The following is a 15838-nucleotide window of genomic DNA, read 5'->3' as shown; positions in this document are numbered from 1 at the left end:
AAATAAAATAAAATAAAATAAAATAAAATAAAATAAAATAGTACCACTCTAGGGGCAGCCCAGGTGGCTCAGCGGTTTAGCGCCACCTTCAGCCCAGGGCCTGATCCTGGGGAACCGGGATCAAGTCCCACATCGGGCTCCTTGCATGGGGCCTGCTTCTCCTTCTGCCTGTGTCTCTGCCTCTCTCTCTGTATGTCTTTCATGAATGAATAAATAAAGTCCTTAAAAAAAAAAAAAAGTACCGCTCTGGCTGCATGCAGGGGTGACAGCAGACCAGATGGGGAATAAAGGCAGAAGTGGGGCAACTAGTTAGAAGGCAACAATCTAGCTGGTTTGGACAAGAGCATTAAGAGGTAAAGTGATAAAAAGCGGTCAGAATTCTATATATATTTTGAAGATAGAGCTAACAGAATTTGTTGATAGATTAGACATAGGGTTTGAGAAGAAAGATGGAAGTCAAGGATAATTCCCAGGTTTTTGGTTGGGATAATTAGAAAAATGAAGTTTCCATTTTCTTACTTGGAGATGATTTCAGAAGAAGCAGGTTAAGAAATGAACAGAAACTCATTTCAGGACATGTTAAATTTGAGACACATATTAGACATCCAAGGCGAGTTGTCAAGGAGCCAGATGGATATACAAGTCTAGAGTTCAAGAAGAGGTCTAGGCTGGAGATAAAGATTGGGGAGGCTTCAGTTCTGTATATGCTATTTAAATACATGAGCCTGGATAAGATCACTAAAGAAAAGAGAAAAGAGGTCCAAGAAATGAGATATAGGCTCTCAGTATTTAGAACTCAGGGAGACTGAGAGGAGCATTTAGAGAGATGGGTGTAAAACTAAGAGAGTATGACACTTGAAAACCAAAAGAAAGAGTTTCAAGGTTGAAAAAGTGATCACCTATACCAAATGCTGCCAATACATCAAGTAAGGTGAGGATTGAAAAATGACATGGAGGTCACAGTAACCTTGATACATTCAGGATAAGTAGCAAGTATAAAAGTCTGACTGAGTGGTTCAAGAGAGGATTGGAGGAGATAAAATAGAGAAAGTGAATTACAAACAACTCTTGAGAAGTTTCACTATTAAGAGAAGGGAAGGAAAAGGACATTAGCTAGAGGGAAAAGTGAGGTCAAAAGAAGATTTTGGTGGAGGAGAGAATGATGATGCAGGGAAGAGGGAAGAGAGTTTACAGAGCATTGCCCTTCCCCTTGAGTGGTCCCATCCTAAGAGGAAATGAGACAAGTGAGGAAATTAGTCTATGCCAGGGATAAGTAATTCGCCTATAAAGAGAAGAAAAGACAACCTAAATGGATACAGACACCTGCAAGTGGGTAGATGTAATGGTGGGAGGTTGTGGAAGTTCTCTTCCAATTGCATTTGTTTCTCAATGCAATGGACACAAGCTCCTCAGTTTAGAGTGAGGACTATAGAAGAATGATTTGAGGTGTGATCAGTATGAAACAGTCATCAAGAAGAAATGGAGACTGAGTATTTAGTGAAAGCCAGTATGATTTCCAAGCAGTATCATGGCCACATTTGATGTTAGTAATCACATACATTGAGCCCATTCAGCACGCTTTTTGAGTTTTTCTCTAGCACAAGGGTAGGTGAGGAGCAGAGGGGGAATTGAAAGTAAATAGGGTTGTGTTTTCTCCAAGAAGATAGAATGCAGCAAGAGAAAGTCAAGGGAATCAAGCATAAATGTATGTGAAAGAGTGATTATAATGCTGTAATGGAAGGAATATAAATTGAATCAAGTGCTCAATAAGATCACAAAAGAAGTGAGAAGCAGGAAACAGTGAGTGATCAGTGGATTATAGATTCTGATGGGAAAAGCAACATTGGAGTAGGGGAATTAGAGTGAACAGGAAACATTAGGAACTGGTATAAAAGGGTGGTTGAAACTGGTAATTAGGGAGTGTGTTATAGTTATTGGTAATGACAGGCTCCGCATGTCTGAAATGAAATTATTATGCTCTTCCAATATTCCCTAACTTAGTAAATGAAACTGTGAAGGTGTTCCTGCACTGTATGCAATATATTACTACATCTTGTCTACAGAACTCCCAAAGCTACCCATTTCTCTCCTCTTTGTTACTACTCTCCTAATCCAAGCTACCTTCATCCCTCGCCGAGACAACTGCAATAGCCTTTTAACTGGTCTCCCCACATCTGCTCTGATCCCAACTGTAATCAGTCATCTTTTCAAAACAAATAAGTAACCATATCCCCCATTAATTAAAACTTCAGTGGCTTTCTATTGTTCCTAGAATGAAGACCAAAATTTGCAACATGGCCCACTGCCTAGTTCCTGCCTTTCCCCCCCACCCCTACCTTGTACTGCTCCCCCATCACTCTCTGTGCTTTAGATATGCTAGGATTTTTTGAATCTTCAAACATACCATACTTATTCTAACAGAGACTTGGCCTATTGCCTCTGTGAAAGTCCACCCTTCCCTCCTTTCCATTTTATTAATACTTTCATATACTTCAGATCTCAACTTAAATTCCTTTTCTTCAAGGACTGCTTCCCTGACTCCACAGTGGAAGTTGGGTGCCTTGTCGTGTGCTCTCTCAATGCTAATTTTCTTTCAGTATGCTTGCCCCAGTTTTCTTTAGTCATAGATCATGAACTCCAGAATAGCAGCAATCTTAGCTATTTCTATTCATTGTTGTGACTCTAGCATCTAGGACAATTCGGACACATAACTGGCAATCATAAATTTTTTTCCATCAATAAATAATGGTATTATTTGCATGTATATGTCTAATACTTTCATCACAACTTTCTCCCATCTTAAGCCAACCATCCTCATTAACTTTATCTCATGTGTCATACAACCTGTTTCATGACTGAACAGTAACAATTTATTTAGTATGTACCATGTACCAGTCATAAAAGATTCAGAAATTCACAGGCATAATCTTCATCTTTAATTTTTACATAATCCAATATGGCAACAGGATGAGGAATATCTGAATGTACAGGAATGCAGAAAAAAAAAAGGGATTAGAAGAGAATACCTTCTCAAAATTTTTTTGATTTTTACTTTATACAATAAACCAAAATAGTTGCTCTTAAAATTCTGTCTTTCTAAGGAAGACTTAGACTTGTTAAACTGATAGTCCCATAAGCCATATTACTGCCTCTGCTATTAAAAGATTGAATTCAATGAATTCCTTAATGCTTTGCTTCCTTAACCATAAGTTCTAAAATCCAATGAAACCATTCCTCCTGCCTAAAATGCCAAAATTAACTTAAATACTGTAAAAGCTTTGAAACCAACAAGTGGCCCCTGATGAATTCTGACACGTCTTATATAAGTTCTTTGGTTCAGACCTTGCCTATCCTGTCATCAACTTTCTAATGTTTGATCTCTTTCAAAATGCTTTCACATGCATTATTCATTTGATGCCCCTAACAAATCCATAAGGTTGAATGCAGCTGGAGCTCCAGACATGCTGACAAATGATCAAAAGGGACTGTTACCTTATTATGGGGCCCATGTCAAAACAAAGCCCATTCCAGGAAACAGAATAACTGTCTTCCAAGGATATCTGCAAGAAAAGCGTACCCATTTAAAAATGCTATTTCATTATCTATTCATCAAGCCCCTGTAGTTTGTAAGTCTCACCAGTCTTTTTAATGTGACATCAGTGGACATCTTGCTTCCTGACTCAGTCTGAGTCACTGTCAATGATCCCCCAAAGAGAGTGAGCAAGTGATAAAAGGTGCATCCTGGACAGCAGAAACAATCATTTATTTGATAGTTGCAGCAGCCTTTGTCATAATGGCTTTCAAATATATGCTGATTAACTCCCCATCAGATGGGGGCACAGTTATGCATTTACTTCCCTAAAGGAAGTGGCCATTTTGAAATATTTCGGATTTAACTTGTCTTTTAAAAAAAAAAAAAAAAAGATTTTTTTACTTATTTATTAGAGAGAGGGACAGAGAGAGCACAAGCAGGGGGAGGGGCAGAGGGAGAGTGATAAGCAGATTACTCACTGAGTGGAGAGTGCAGAGTCAGACGTGGGGCTCTATCCCATGACTCCGAGACCATGACCTGTGCCAAAGTCAGACATTTAATCAACTGACCATGCAGGTGCCCTTTAATTTGTCTTCTAATAAAAGTACAAGTCAAATAAAACCAACTTTCAGATGAGTTCTCATAAATTCCCACTTTCGTTTAAGCCATCTCTTCTAACTTCAAATATTATTCTAAAAAGACCAAATTTCTTTTTTTTTTTTTTAAGTAGGCTCCACACTCAGTGTGGAGCCCAACGCAAGGCTTGAACTCATGACCCTGAGATCAAGACCCGAGATGTGATCAAGAGTCAGACACTTGGGCAGCCTGGGTGGCTCAGCGGTTTAGCGCCATCTTCAGGCGTGATCCTGGAGACTCGAGATCAAGTCCCCCATCGGGCTCCTTGTAGGGAGGGAGCCTGCTTCTCCCTCTGCCTGTGTCTCTGCCTCTCTGTCTCTCTGTCTCTCTGTGTCTCTCATGAATAAATAAATAAAATCTTAAAAAAAAAAAAAAGGGTCAGACTCTTAACTGAGCCACTCAAGTGCCATTAAAATGACCATATTTCTACACAGATGATTCTATGTGTCAAGTTGGCAAAACTATGGTGAATGTTATTTAGTCAAACACCAGTTGCTGTGAAGGTATTTTTTTGATGTGATCAACATCGAAAATCAGTTGACTTTAAGGTGAACAGATTACCCTCCATGATGTGGGTAGGCCTCATTCAATTGGCTAAAGATCTTAAGAGCAAAGTCTAAGGTTTGCCAAAGAAAGAATTATGCCTCCAGACTACAACATAGAAATCCCACCAGAGCTTTAAGCCTTTAGACTCAGAACTACACCATCAATTCATACCTGAATCTTCAGCCTGCTAGCTTGCCCTCCAGATTTTGAACTTGCTAGTCCAATTTTCCCACACACCATCAGGATAGTGAAGAAATGATCCTACCCTACTTCAACCCCACCTCAAGACTCCAAGCTACTAAAGCCACGGAAGAGTCTAGCCTAAAATATAGATAGAGGTTAAAATACGGGTAAAGTCCCTTTCTATATATTTAACATCCTCTACTCAAACATTGTTGCTGTCTAAAGTAGCCATGTAGTGCCATTCAATGTATTTCTCTTAAGCCTTTTAAAACATCTTGAGAAGGTGGCAGAACCACACACTCATAAAAGAAATTATTGTCCTTGTTCTTATTTGTTGAGGAATTTTTTTGGTGGGAAACACTTGAAAGATATTTTCTGTAAGAATATATCCATGAATATACTCTTGATTGAAGATTTGGAAATAAACAAAAGGAGAATGTATTAGTCAGGGTGCTCCAAAGAAACAGAAAAATATTTATGATCTCATTTAAGCTTAGTCACCTCCCTAAAGCCTAATCTTCAAATACAGCCACATTGAGGGGTTAGGGATTCAACGTATCAATTTGGGAGGGACACAGTTCAGTCCATAACACACTTTAAGAAACTAGATAAAGAAGAGCAAATTAAACCCAAAGCTAACAAAAGGAAGGAAATAATGAAGATTAGAGCAGAGATAAATGATATTGAGAATAGAAACAACAAGAGAATCAATAAAACGAAAGGTTTGTTCTTAAGGGGGAAAAATCAATAAAACTGACAAACTTTAGCTAGACGAGAAAGAAAAAGGAGAAGATGCAAATAACTAAAATCAGAAATTACAATGGGGACATTACAACCAACTCTCCAGAAATTTTTTTTTTTAATTTTTATTTATTTATGATAGTCACACAGAGAGAGAGAGAGAGAGGCAAAGACATAGGCAGAGGGAGAAGCAGGCTCCATGCACCGGGAGCCCAACGTGGGATTCGATCCCGGGTCTCCAGGATTGCGCCCTGGGCCAAAGGCAGGCGCCAAACCGCTGCGCCACCCAGGGATCCCCAGAAATTTTTTTTAAAATAAAATACTATAAATAATTGTCCACCAATTAAACTAGATAACCTAGATGAAATGGACAAAGTCCTAGAAACACATAATTACCAAAACTGGCTCAGGAGGAATAGGAGAAATTAAATAAGTGACTTAAAAAGAAAAAGGAAAAAAGGAAGAAAATCTCCCAACACAGGAAAGTCCAGGACCAAATGGCTTCACTTGTGAATGCTACCAAACATTAAAAACAAAAAAACAATTAAAACCAATACTCTTCAAACTCTTCCAAAGGAACAGAAGAGAGCACTCCCAATTTATTCTATGAGGCCAATTTTACCCTATTACCAAAGATACCTCAAGAAATGTTCCCTATGAATATACATATATAGATCCTCAGGAAAAAAATACTACCAAACTAAATCCAGCAGCGTAGTAAAAGAATGGATGTATCTCAGGAATGCATGGGTGATTTAATAGGTGAAAAGCAATGCTATATATACCACATTAATATAATGAAGGGAAAAAACACATGATCATCTCAATTGATGCAGAAAAAGCATTTGACAAAACCCAACCCTTTTTAATGATTATAAAAAACACTTAATAGAGTAGGAAAACAAGGAAACGTCTTAAGCTGATAAAGGACACATATGGAAAACCCACAATGATCATCACATTTAATAGTGAAAGACTAAAGTTTTCACCCAAATATCAGGGCAAGATAAGGATGCCTAATTTCAGCACTTCTGAAGCATTATACTGGAAGTTCTAGCCAGAGAAATAGGCAAGAAAAAGAAACAAAAGCATAAAAAGTAAAACGATCTGTATTTACAGATGACATAAGACTACATATAGAAACTCCAAAGAATCCACAGAAAAACTATTACAACTTATCAATTAGCAATTAAAGGATACAAGAATCAGATGTATTTCCAAACACCAGCAATGAATAAACAAAAAAATTTGAGAAAAAAATTCCATTTACAATAACATCCAAAACTACCTAGAAATAAGTTTAATCAAGCATGCAGTACACTAAAAACTACAAAATGTTGCTAAAAGAAAATGAAGAAATCTAAATAAATGGAAAGCTACCCCTTGTTCTGAATGGGAATAGTTAATATTTTTAAGATGATCACCCAAAGCGATCTACATATTCAATGCACTTTGTCAAAATTCCAATAGCTACTCTTGAAGAACTACAAAAGCCAAAAATCAAGTTCCTATGGAGTTTTAAGAGGCCACAAATAGGTGAAACAGTATTTAAAAAGCAGAATAAAGTTGAAGAATTTACACTTCTTGATTTCAAAAGTTACTACAAACCTACGGTAATCAAAAAGTGTGGTGCTGGCACACAGACAGACATACAGGATGAATGGAATAATATTAAGAGTCCAGAAATAAACCTATACATTCTTGGCCAACTGATTTTCTGTAAGTTTGCTAACACCATTCAACATGGAAAGAATAATCTCTTCAACAAATGATGCTGAGACAACTGGATACACACGCAAAATGAAGTTGGACCCTTATATCATACAATATACAAAAATTAACTCAAAATGTATGAACAACCTAAGTACAAGAACTAAAACCATAAAACTTTTAGAAGAAAACAAGGCTAAGTCTTCATGATGTTAGATTTGGCAGTGGGTTGTTGATATCACACAAGCAACAATAACAAAAGAATGGATAAATTGGATTTCATCAAAATTAAAAACTTTTATGCATAGGACATTAGCAAGAAAGTGAAAAAATAACCTACAGAATGGGAAAAACATTTGCAAATCATATATCTGACAAAAAGCCTAGTATCTTCAACATCTAAAGAATTCTTATAACTCAACAACAAAAAGAAAAGCCAATTGGAAAATGGGCAAAGAATCTGAATAGAATCTGAGTCATCTCTCTAAGACAACATTTAAATTGCCAATATTCACATACATGAGAATATGTTCAACATCATTAGTCACTAGGGAAATGCAAATCAAAATCACAATCATGTATCACTTGAATATGTACTCCCTAGAATAACTATATTTTATTCTTAATGAAAAATAACAAGTGTTGGTAAAGATGTGTAGAAAGACCCTTGTACATTGCTAGTGGGAGTGTAAAATGGTTCAACCACTGTGTAAAATCGTTTGGCAGTTTCTCAAAAAGTCAAACATAGGTTTACCATGGACCTAGCAATTTCACTCCTAGGTTAATACCCAAAAGAATTGAAAAGTAGGTACTCAAACAAGTACACATACACACAGGTTCAAAGCAATACTATTCACAATAGCCAAAATGTAGAAATAGTACAAATGTCCATCAATATAAGAATGGATAAACAAATTGTGGTTTATACTTTACAATGGAATATTATTCAATCATAATAAAGAATGAAGTACTGATATATGCTACACTTTCTAAAACTTGAAAACAGATTACTAAATGAAAGAAGCTAAACACAAAAGTCCACATATTGTATGATTCCATTTATAGGAAATATACAGAAGAGAAAAATTCATACAGACAGAACACAAACTGGTAGTTACCAGGGGCAGGAGAAGGAAAAAATGCAGAGCAACTTCTTAATGGGTACAGGGTTTCCTTTTGGAGCGATGAAAATGCACAGCATCATGACTGTACGAAATGGCACTAAATAGTTCACTTTAAAGTGGTTAATCTTATCACATGTGAATTTCACCATAATTTTTAAGATTATGCATAAAAAGAGAGAGATCCTTAAAATAATACCCTGTATATAAATTATTAGCTTCCAGAAGGATTGTTCAAATGCTCAGTTTCTGAAGTGTTATAATTTCTCCTCGGACAACTTTAAAATAAGGTCATAATGCTATTTAATAGTCATGAGTCCTTACTATGTATCAAGCATTATGTCAAAAAGTTATATATACAATACTTCCTTTAAATGTAATTATTTTAAAAAAAAAATGTAATTATAGCCAAAATTATCTTCAATTTAAAGAAGAAAAACTGAGGTACAGAGAGATTAAATTGCCCAAAGTCACACAGACAGGAGGTAAATGGACTTCAAATGAGCATTTAGCTCATCTAACTATTCTTTAGTTTAACAACAGAATTAAAGAAATATTAATTCAGAAAGAGTTTATTGAGAAGCTTTTGTGTTTTCTTCGGTGTGGTACTGATAACATTGATGGTACAAAAGATATTTGAAGCACATATGGATAAATATTTTAATAGGTATGTTCCTTAAACTGTATTAAAATAAATGTATTAGATATCAAAACGATAATGTCACAAATAGTACTACTTGGCATAAGACTAAAGTAAAGAAATTTGAAAAGGTAAGTTCATTTAAGAAAAAATGTTAAAAATAATAGCTAGCATTTATTGAACACATTATTTGATAACACTGTTTTAAGGACTTTAAACATATTAATGCACATTAATAAAGATCTATTCATATACTGAAGAGTAGAAAACACTGGTATAATTAAAAGAAATAGATTTTGTAGTTAGACGTGAATTTAACTCTGGGCTCTACCATTTAACAACTGTGACGTGAGCCAGGAAATAAAGGATTATTAACTGTTATACCTATATATCCAAAACATCCAGACTATCAAAATAGACATATTAAAAATAACTAAATAAACTTCTAGAAACAAAAAATACAATCATACCCCCAATGAACATGAATGTAAGAATCCTCAACAAAATATCAGCAAACCAAAATCAACAATATATTAAATCACCAAGTGAGTTCAACAATACACTTGATCATTCACCATGACCAAGTACGATTTATTCCAGGGATGCAGGGTGTATCAATATTTGTGAATCTAACAATGTGGTACATGACATTAACAATGGGAAGGATAAAGACCATATGATCATCTCAAGAAATGCAGAAAAATAATTTGACAAATACAACATCCATTCATAATAAAAACACACAGCAAAGTAGGCTTAGAGGAAACATAACACAATAATGGCTACATATAAAAACCTACAGCTAACAACATACTTAATGGTGAAAAACTTATAGCTTTTCCTCTCAGGTCAGGAACAAGACAAGGCTGTCCACTCTTACCACTTTTATCCATCATAATACTAGAAGTCCTAGCTACAGCAATCAGACAAGAAAAAAAAAAAAAGTTCTCCAAATTGGTAAGGAAGAAGTAAAACTGTCACTATATCCAGATAGCATGATACTATACATAGAAAACCCTAATGACTCCACCAAAAAACTAGTAGACTAATGGATGAGTTTAGTAAAGTTGCACTATACAAAATTAATATACAGAAATCTATTTCATTTCTATACATGAATAACAAAGTAGCAGAAAGAGGAATTATAACAATCCCATTTACAACTGCACCAAAAATAATTAAACATCTAAGAATAAATTTAACCAAGAAGGTGAAAAACCTATACTCTGATAACTATAAGACACTGATGAAAAAAACTGAAGACAACAGTAACAAATGGAAAGATCTACCATGCTCATGGATTGGAAGAATTGATACTGTTAAAATGTCCATACTACCCAAAGCAATCTACAGGTTCAATGCAATCCCTATCAAAATATGAATAGCATTTTTCACAGAACTAGAAAAAGAATCCTGAATTTTTTTTTTAAGATTTTATTCATCCATTCATGAAAGACACACACACACAGAGAGAGAGAGAGAGAGAGAGAGAGAGAGAGAGAGGCAGAGACACAGGCAGAGGGAGAAGCAGGCTCCATGCAGGGAACCTAATGTGGAACTCGGTCCCGGGTCTCCAGGACATGCCCCGCCAAAGGCAGGTGCTAAACCACTGAGTCACCTAGGCTGCCCAGAAACCTGAAATTTGTATGCAACTACAAAAGACCTTGAATAACCAAAGCAATCTTGAGAAAGAACAAATCTGGAAGTATCAGAATCCCAAATTTCAAGATATACTACAAAGCTATAAAAATCAAAACAGTATGGTATTGGCACAAAAATAAACATATAGAATATGGAACAGAATAGAAAGTCCAGAAATAAACCCGCATTCATAGGGTTGACTAATCTATGACAAAGAAGGCAAGAATACACAATGGGAAGAAAACAGTCTCTTCAACAAAGGTGCTGGAAAACTGGACAGCATCATGCAAAAGAGTGAAACTGGACCACTATCTTACACCATACACAAAAATCAACTCAAAATGGATTAAAGACCTACATGGGAGAGGTGAAACCATAAAACTCCTAAAAGAAAACATAAGCAGCAACTCTTACACATTGATTTTACCAGCATATTTATGGATCTATCCTTCACACAAGGGAAACAAAAGCAAAAATAAACAATTGAGACTACACCAAAATAAAAAGGCTTTGCAAGCACAGGAAACAATCAACAAAACAAAAAGGGAGCTTAAGGAATGTGAGAAGATATTTGCAAATCATTCATCAGATAAGGGTTACTATCCAAATACATTAAGAACTTACACAACCTCATATCAATAACAATCTGATTTAAAAACGGGCAGAGAACTTGAATAAAAATTTTTTGAAGGAAGACGTCCAGGTGGCCAACAGGCCCTTGAAAAGATGTTCAACATCACTAATCATCAGGGAAGTATAAATCAAAATCTCAATGAGATAGCACCTGTTATCTTTCAGATTGGCTATTATCAAAAACAAAAAATAACAAATGTTGATGAGGATGTGGAGAAAAAAGAACTATTGATCACTATTGATAGGAATGTAAAATGTGCAGCTGCTTTAAAAAAAATAACAGTATGGAGATTCCTTTAAAAATTAAAAATAGGGGATCCCTGGGTGGCTCAGCGGTTTGGCGCCTGCCTTTGGCCCAGGGCCTGATCCTGGAGTCCCGGATTGAGTCCTGTGTCGGGCTCCCGGCATGGAACCTGCATCTCCCTCTGCCTGTGTCTCTGCCTCTCTCTGTCTGTATGTCTATCATGAATAAATAAATAAGATCTTTTAAAAAAATTAAAAATAGAACTATCAATCTAGCTATCCCACTTCTGGGTATTTATCAACATCAATTTGAAGAGATATATGCACCCCTATGTTCACTGCAGCACCATTTACAACAGTCAAGATATGGAAGCAATCTAAGTGTCCATCCATAGATGAATCCATAGATTCACATACACACAATAGTGTATTAGTCACAAAAAAAGAATGAAATCTGAGGGAACTATGGTAAGTCAATCAGTAATAAAGAGAAAAAAAAATACCACATGATTTCACCCATATATGGATTCTAAAAAAACAAAACAGAAACAGACTCATAATATGGGAAACAAATTGATTACCACAGAATGGGGAAGGTTTAGGGGTTGGGCAAAATAGGTACAGGGAATTAAGATGTGCAAACTTCCAGTTAAAAAATAATCTTGGGGATATAATATGTAGCATTGGGAATATAGACAGTAGTATTAAAATAACTTTGGATAGTGATAGATCATGGGGATCATCACATGATGTATAAAAATAACAAATCACTGTGATGTATACCTGAAACTAATAAGATTTGTTGTCAATTATACTTAGCAAGAAAGGAAGGGAGGAAAACCTCCCACAAATGACTAAAATGCATAAACAAACATGGCACACAATAAGAAACAAATGGTTGGGGCGCCTGAGTGGCCCAGTCAGTTAAGTGTCTGCCTTCAACTCGGGTAATGATCCCAGGGTCCTGGGATCAGCCCCATGTTGGGCTCCTTGCTCAGCAAGGAACCTGCTTCTCCCTCTCCCTTTGCTATTCCCCCTGTTTGTGCTCTCTGGCTCTCTCTCTGTCAAATAAATAAATAAAAATCTTACAAAAGAGAGAAAGAAATACAAATGGTCAAAAAATACATGAAAAGTTACTCAAACATATTTTAAAAACATAAACAATGCAAATTAAAAGAACCAATTAGGCATAATTTTACTCCTACTAGAGTGGCAAATGGAAGACAACAGAAAATACCAAGTGCTGGTGAAAGTATAATGGGTACATTTTAAAAGACAATGTAGTAGCATTATCATGTAAAATTTAATATCCACATGCCCTCTAATACAGCAACTCCACTCCCAAACCTAAATGTAACCCTAAAACAATTCTTAACGCATGGGCCGGGAGATACATGCAAGAAAAATCATGTCATCATTTATAATAGCAAAGAGCTAGAGACAATTCAAACATCCAGTATCAGGAAAATGCACACATGAACTATGGTATATTTGCACAGTGGTATATTTCACAGCAATAAAAAGAAACTAATGCTGCATGAATGACACAATTTGAAGCAATTTTAGAAACATAATTTTGAATAAGTGAAACAAGTTACAGAAATCTAAAGCAGGCTGATACTATTTTCAAAAGGCCCTGAAATAAGCAATAATAAGCAAATAGATCTATAGGTATAGACAGATAAATATAAAACCATGTTTTGTTTTGTTTTTTTTTAAGATTCTATTTATTTATTCATGAGACAGACACAGAGAGGGAGAGACGCAGGCAGAGGGAGAAGCAGGCTCCTCACAGGAAGCCTGATGTGGGACTCGATCTCAGGATTCCAGGATCACGCCCTGAGCCAAAGGCAGACGCTCAACCACTGAGCCACCTGGGCGTCCCAAACCATATGTTTTTAAAAGTCAGGGGGTGATTAACAAACTTCAGGATACTGGTTAGCTCAGGAAAGATAGAATAGGGAAATACCACACAGAAATTCCACAATTTAAGTTTTAATCTTGAGTCATAGACTCAAGAATGTTTATTATCAGGTTTAATAACTTAAAAATATATATTACATATTTATGAAGCATCTATCATGTGTCTGGCAATGTAGGCTTTTTAAATGTGTTTTGTAATGTATGTTATTTGCAAAAGAAAATACACGTAGCTTTCATTGTTAATAGCGGGCACATCCTGAGTATGTTCAGCATGATTGCCCAGTCTTGTATTTGTGTTCATAAATCTCATATTGAGGCCAAAGTAAAGAGTTCATTTTGGTTCTGAAACTTTAAATGACATTTTGTTACTATCTGTAGCTCCAGAGAAATTCAATAAATTACACTGGCTCAATAAATGGTTTTCCTTTTTTAGATAAAGTGAATATGATGACGCTATCTTTTCCTCAGCAACAACAAAAAAATCAATTTCTAGCTATAAAAGATTACAAGAACACTACATGTTCTTCAGATTACGCCTGAGATGTGAAATGCAGTCTAAGCTCCATATCCATCCTTTATGGTTTCCAAAATTCCCTTTACATAACTAGCATGTTGAAAATCGAAAGCATTTCTTCCATATTTCCATAATTTTTTTTTCACTTTAACAAATTTTATTGCTTTTAATAAAATCACTTTCAAGAGAGGCATAAAAATTTTCCATAATAAAGACATACAGAGCCTTTACTACCCATAGATAACTTTTTCGTTGCATATTTCTCTTTCTCAAGGTACATATACTTCAGGTGATAAGACATCGAAACTCACCTAGTTTAGCATTCTGCTTTTGAAAGTACTGCAACAGAATTTGATGCCTGCAGTTTCATTAGCAAATGTTACTTTATTTGAAGCCTTCTTTACCTACTATAAACACTGATGGAAAAAAAAAACTGAGACTGGTTGGGTAGGAAAGGGGTCCGAGCAGAGCCTGCGACAGGAGAGCAGCAGTGCTCACGACCCGCACTGTAAATAGTGGCTGAACTGAAGCAGAAGGTATACATACATTCCCTTCACCACCGTAACTACAGGAGGCATTCCTCGAGACACGGTCCTTTCCCATCTATGAACCCTGCCCACCACCTCACGTTTAAAGTTCATGTCCGAAGCCCTGACAGTGAGGTAGCATCCTCCCAGGAGTCCACCCATTTTGTAGCCGAAGTCTGTGTGCTCTCTGAGCTGCCTCTGACCTCCAGAAAAAAAAAAAAAAAAAAAAAGGAAGGGGAAAAAAAAAAAAAAACCAGCATGGGCTTCAGAGTCGGAAAGATTGCACGAGATTCTGCAAGGCGCGGGGCAGAAGAGAGAGCTGCTGCTCCAGGGCCCGTCCCGCCCCGGTGGAGTCTCCTCGGGAGGCACGGAGAGATTCATCAGAATCGGCAACCTGCAGCTGTCAGGCTTTCACGTGAAGAACCAGAGCAGCGGACCGCACCCCCTAAGCATCGGGACCACAGTACCTCGCGGGCGGGCGGAGGAACCCGCAGCCCCCGCGGCCGCCTTCCCTTTAAACACCTGCGCGCGCACCCGCGGAAGGAACTGCCCGGGGTTCACGCGCGCCGCCCCGGCCCCAGATCCCTCCGCCGACCCCGGCGCCCGTCTGCCGGCCGGACTTCCTCCTCTCGCTCCCGCCCGCCGGCTCCAGGGCTCCGGGTCCGCCCTCCTCCGACCACTAGTCCGGGAAAGCCGGGACGTCCGGCGCTGGCAGAGGCCGACCCGCGGAGCCGCGTCGCGACGACTCTCCCGGCGGCGGCCCGCCCCCGAGGCCGACACGCACTTCCGGCAGCGCAGCGGAAGGAGCGGAGCCCGGCGGGGGCGGGGCGCCGGCGGTCCCGAGGCTGGACCTCCCGACACAGACTCAGGCCGCGCACGCGCGGGGGCGCCTGGGAGCCCGCGGACCAGGTGCGGCGGCGGCGGCGGCGGCGGCGGCGGCGGTGGGTCCGGGCCGCGCTGCGGGTCCAGGTGCGTCCGCTGGCCTGCCCGGCGGCTCCTCCCGAATCGTTTGATTGTGACTCCGCCCGACCTCTTCCAGGCCAGGTTCTCCAGCGACACCCTCACGGCGACGTTCGGATCGCACCGAGGGGGAGCGCCGAAGCGGGTGGGAGACGGGCCGGCAGGGGCCCCTCGTGTGGGCGCGGCCGGCTGGAGCCGCGGCTCTTGCCTACGACCCACGAAGCCCTGCAGTTCCCCGCTGCAGGCCCTGACGCTTGCTGGGAAGCTCGGCCGCCGCCTGTTCTCGCC

The 15838-nt window shown here is 38.4% G+C and overlaps 1 protein-coding gene across 2 annotated transcripts in view; it reads right to left on the bottom strand.

Annotated features, from left to right (window-relative positions):
- The window catches only part of AKAIN1 (A-kinase anchor inhibitor 1), an 84248-nt gene extending 68986 nt beyond the window's left edge, over window positions 1–15262 (bottom strand). The window contains exons 1-2 of one of the 2 annotated variants that reach the window (XM_077900109.1): window positions 14375–15262; window positions 4012–4069 (exon numbers count right to left, since the gene is read on the bottom strand). In XM_077900109.1, the coding sequence (XP_077756235.1) occupies window positions 4012–4066 (55 nt within the window). In that variant the 5' untranslated portion in view covers window positions 4067–4069; window positions 14375–15262. The remainder of the gene's footprint in view (window positions 1–4011; window positions 4070–14374) is intronic. The other variant, XM_077900110.1, reaches the window with a different exon arrangement.
- Between the last annotated feature and the right edge of the window lie 576 nt (window positions 15263–15838).

Source organism: Canis aureus, chromosome 6, assembly GCF_053574225.1.
Source record: "Canis aureus isolate CA01 chromosome 6, VMU_Caureus_v.1.0, whole genome shotgun sequence".
Taxonomy (NCBI): Eukaryota; Metazoa; Chordata; class Mammalia; order Carnivora; family Canidae; genus Canis; species Canis aureus.
Note: the sequence above shows the minus strand (reverse complement) of the source record. Positions and strands in the feature narration are given on the sequence as shown.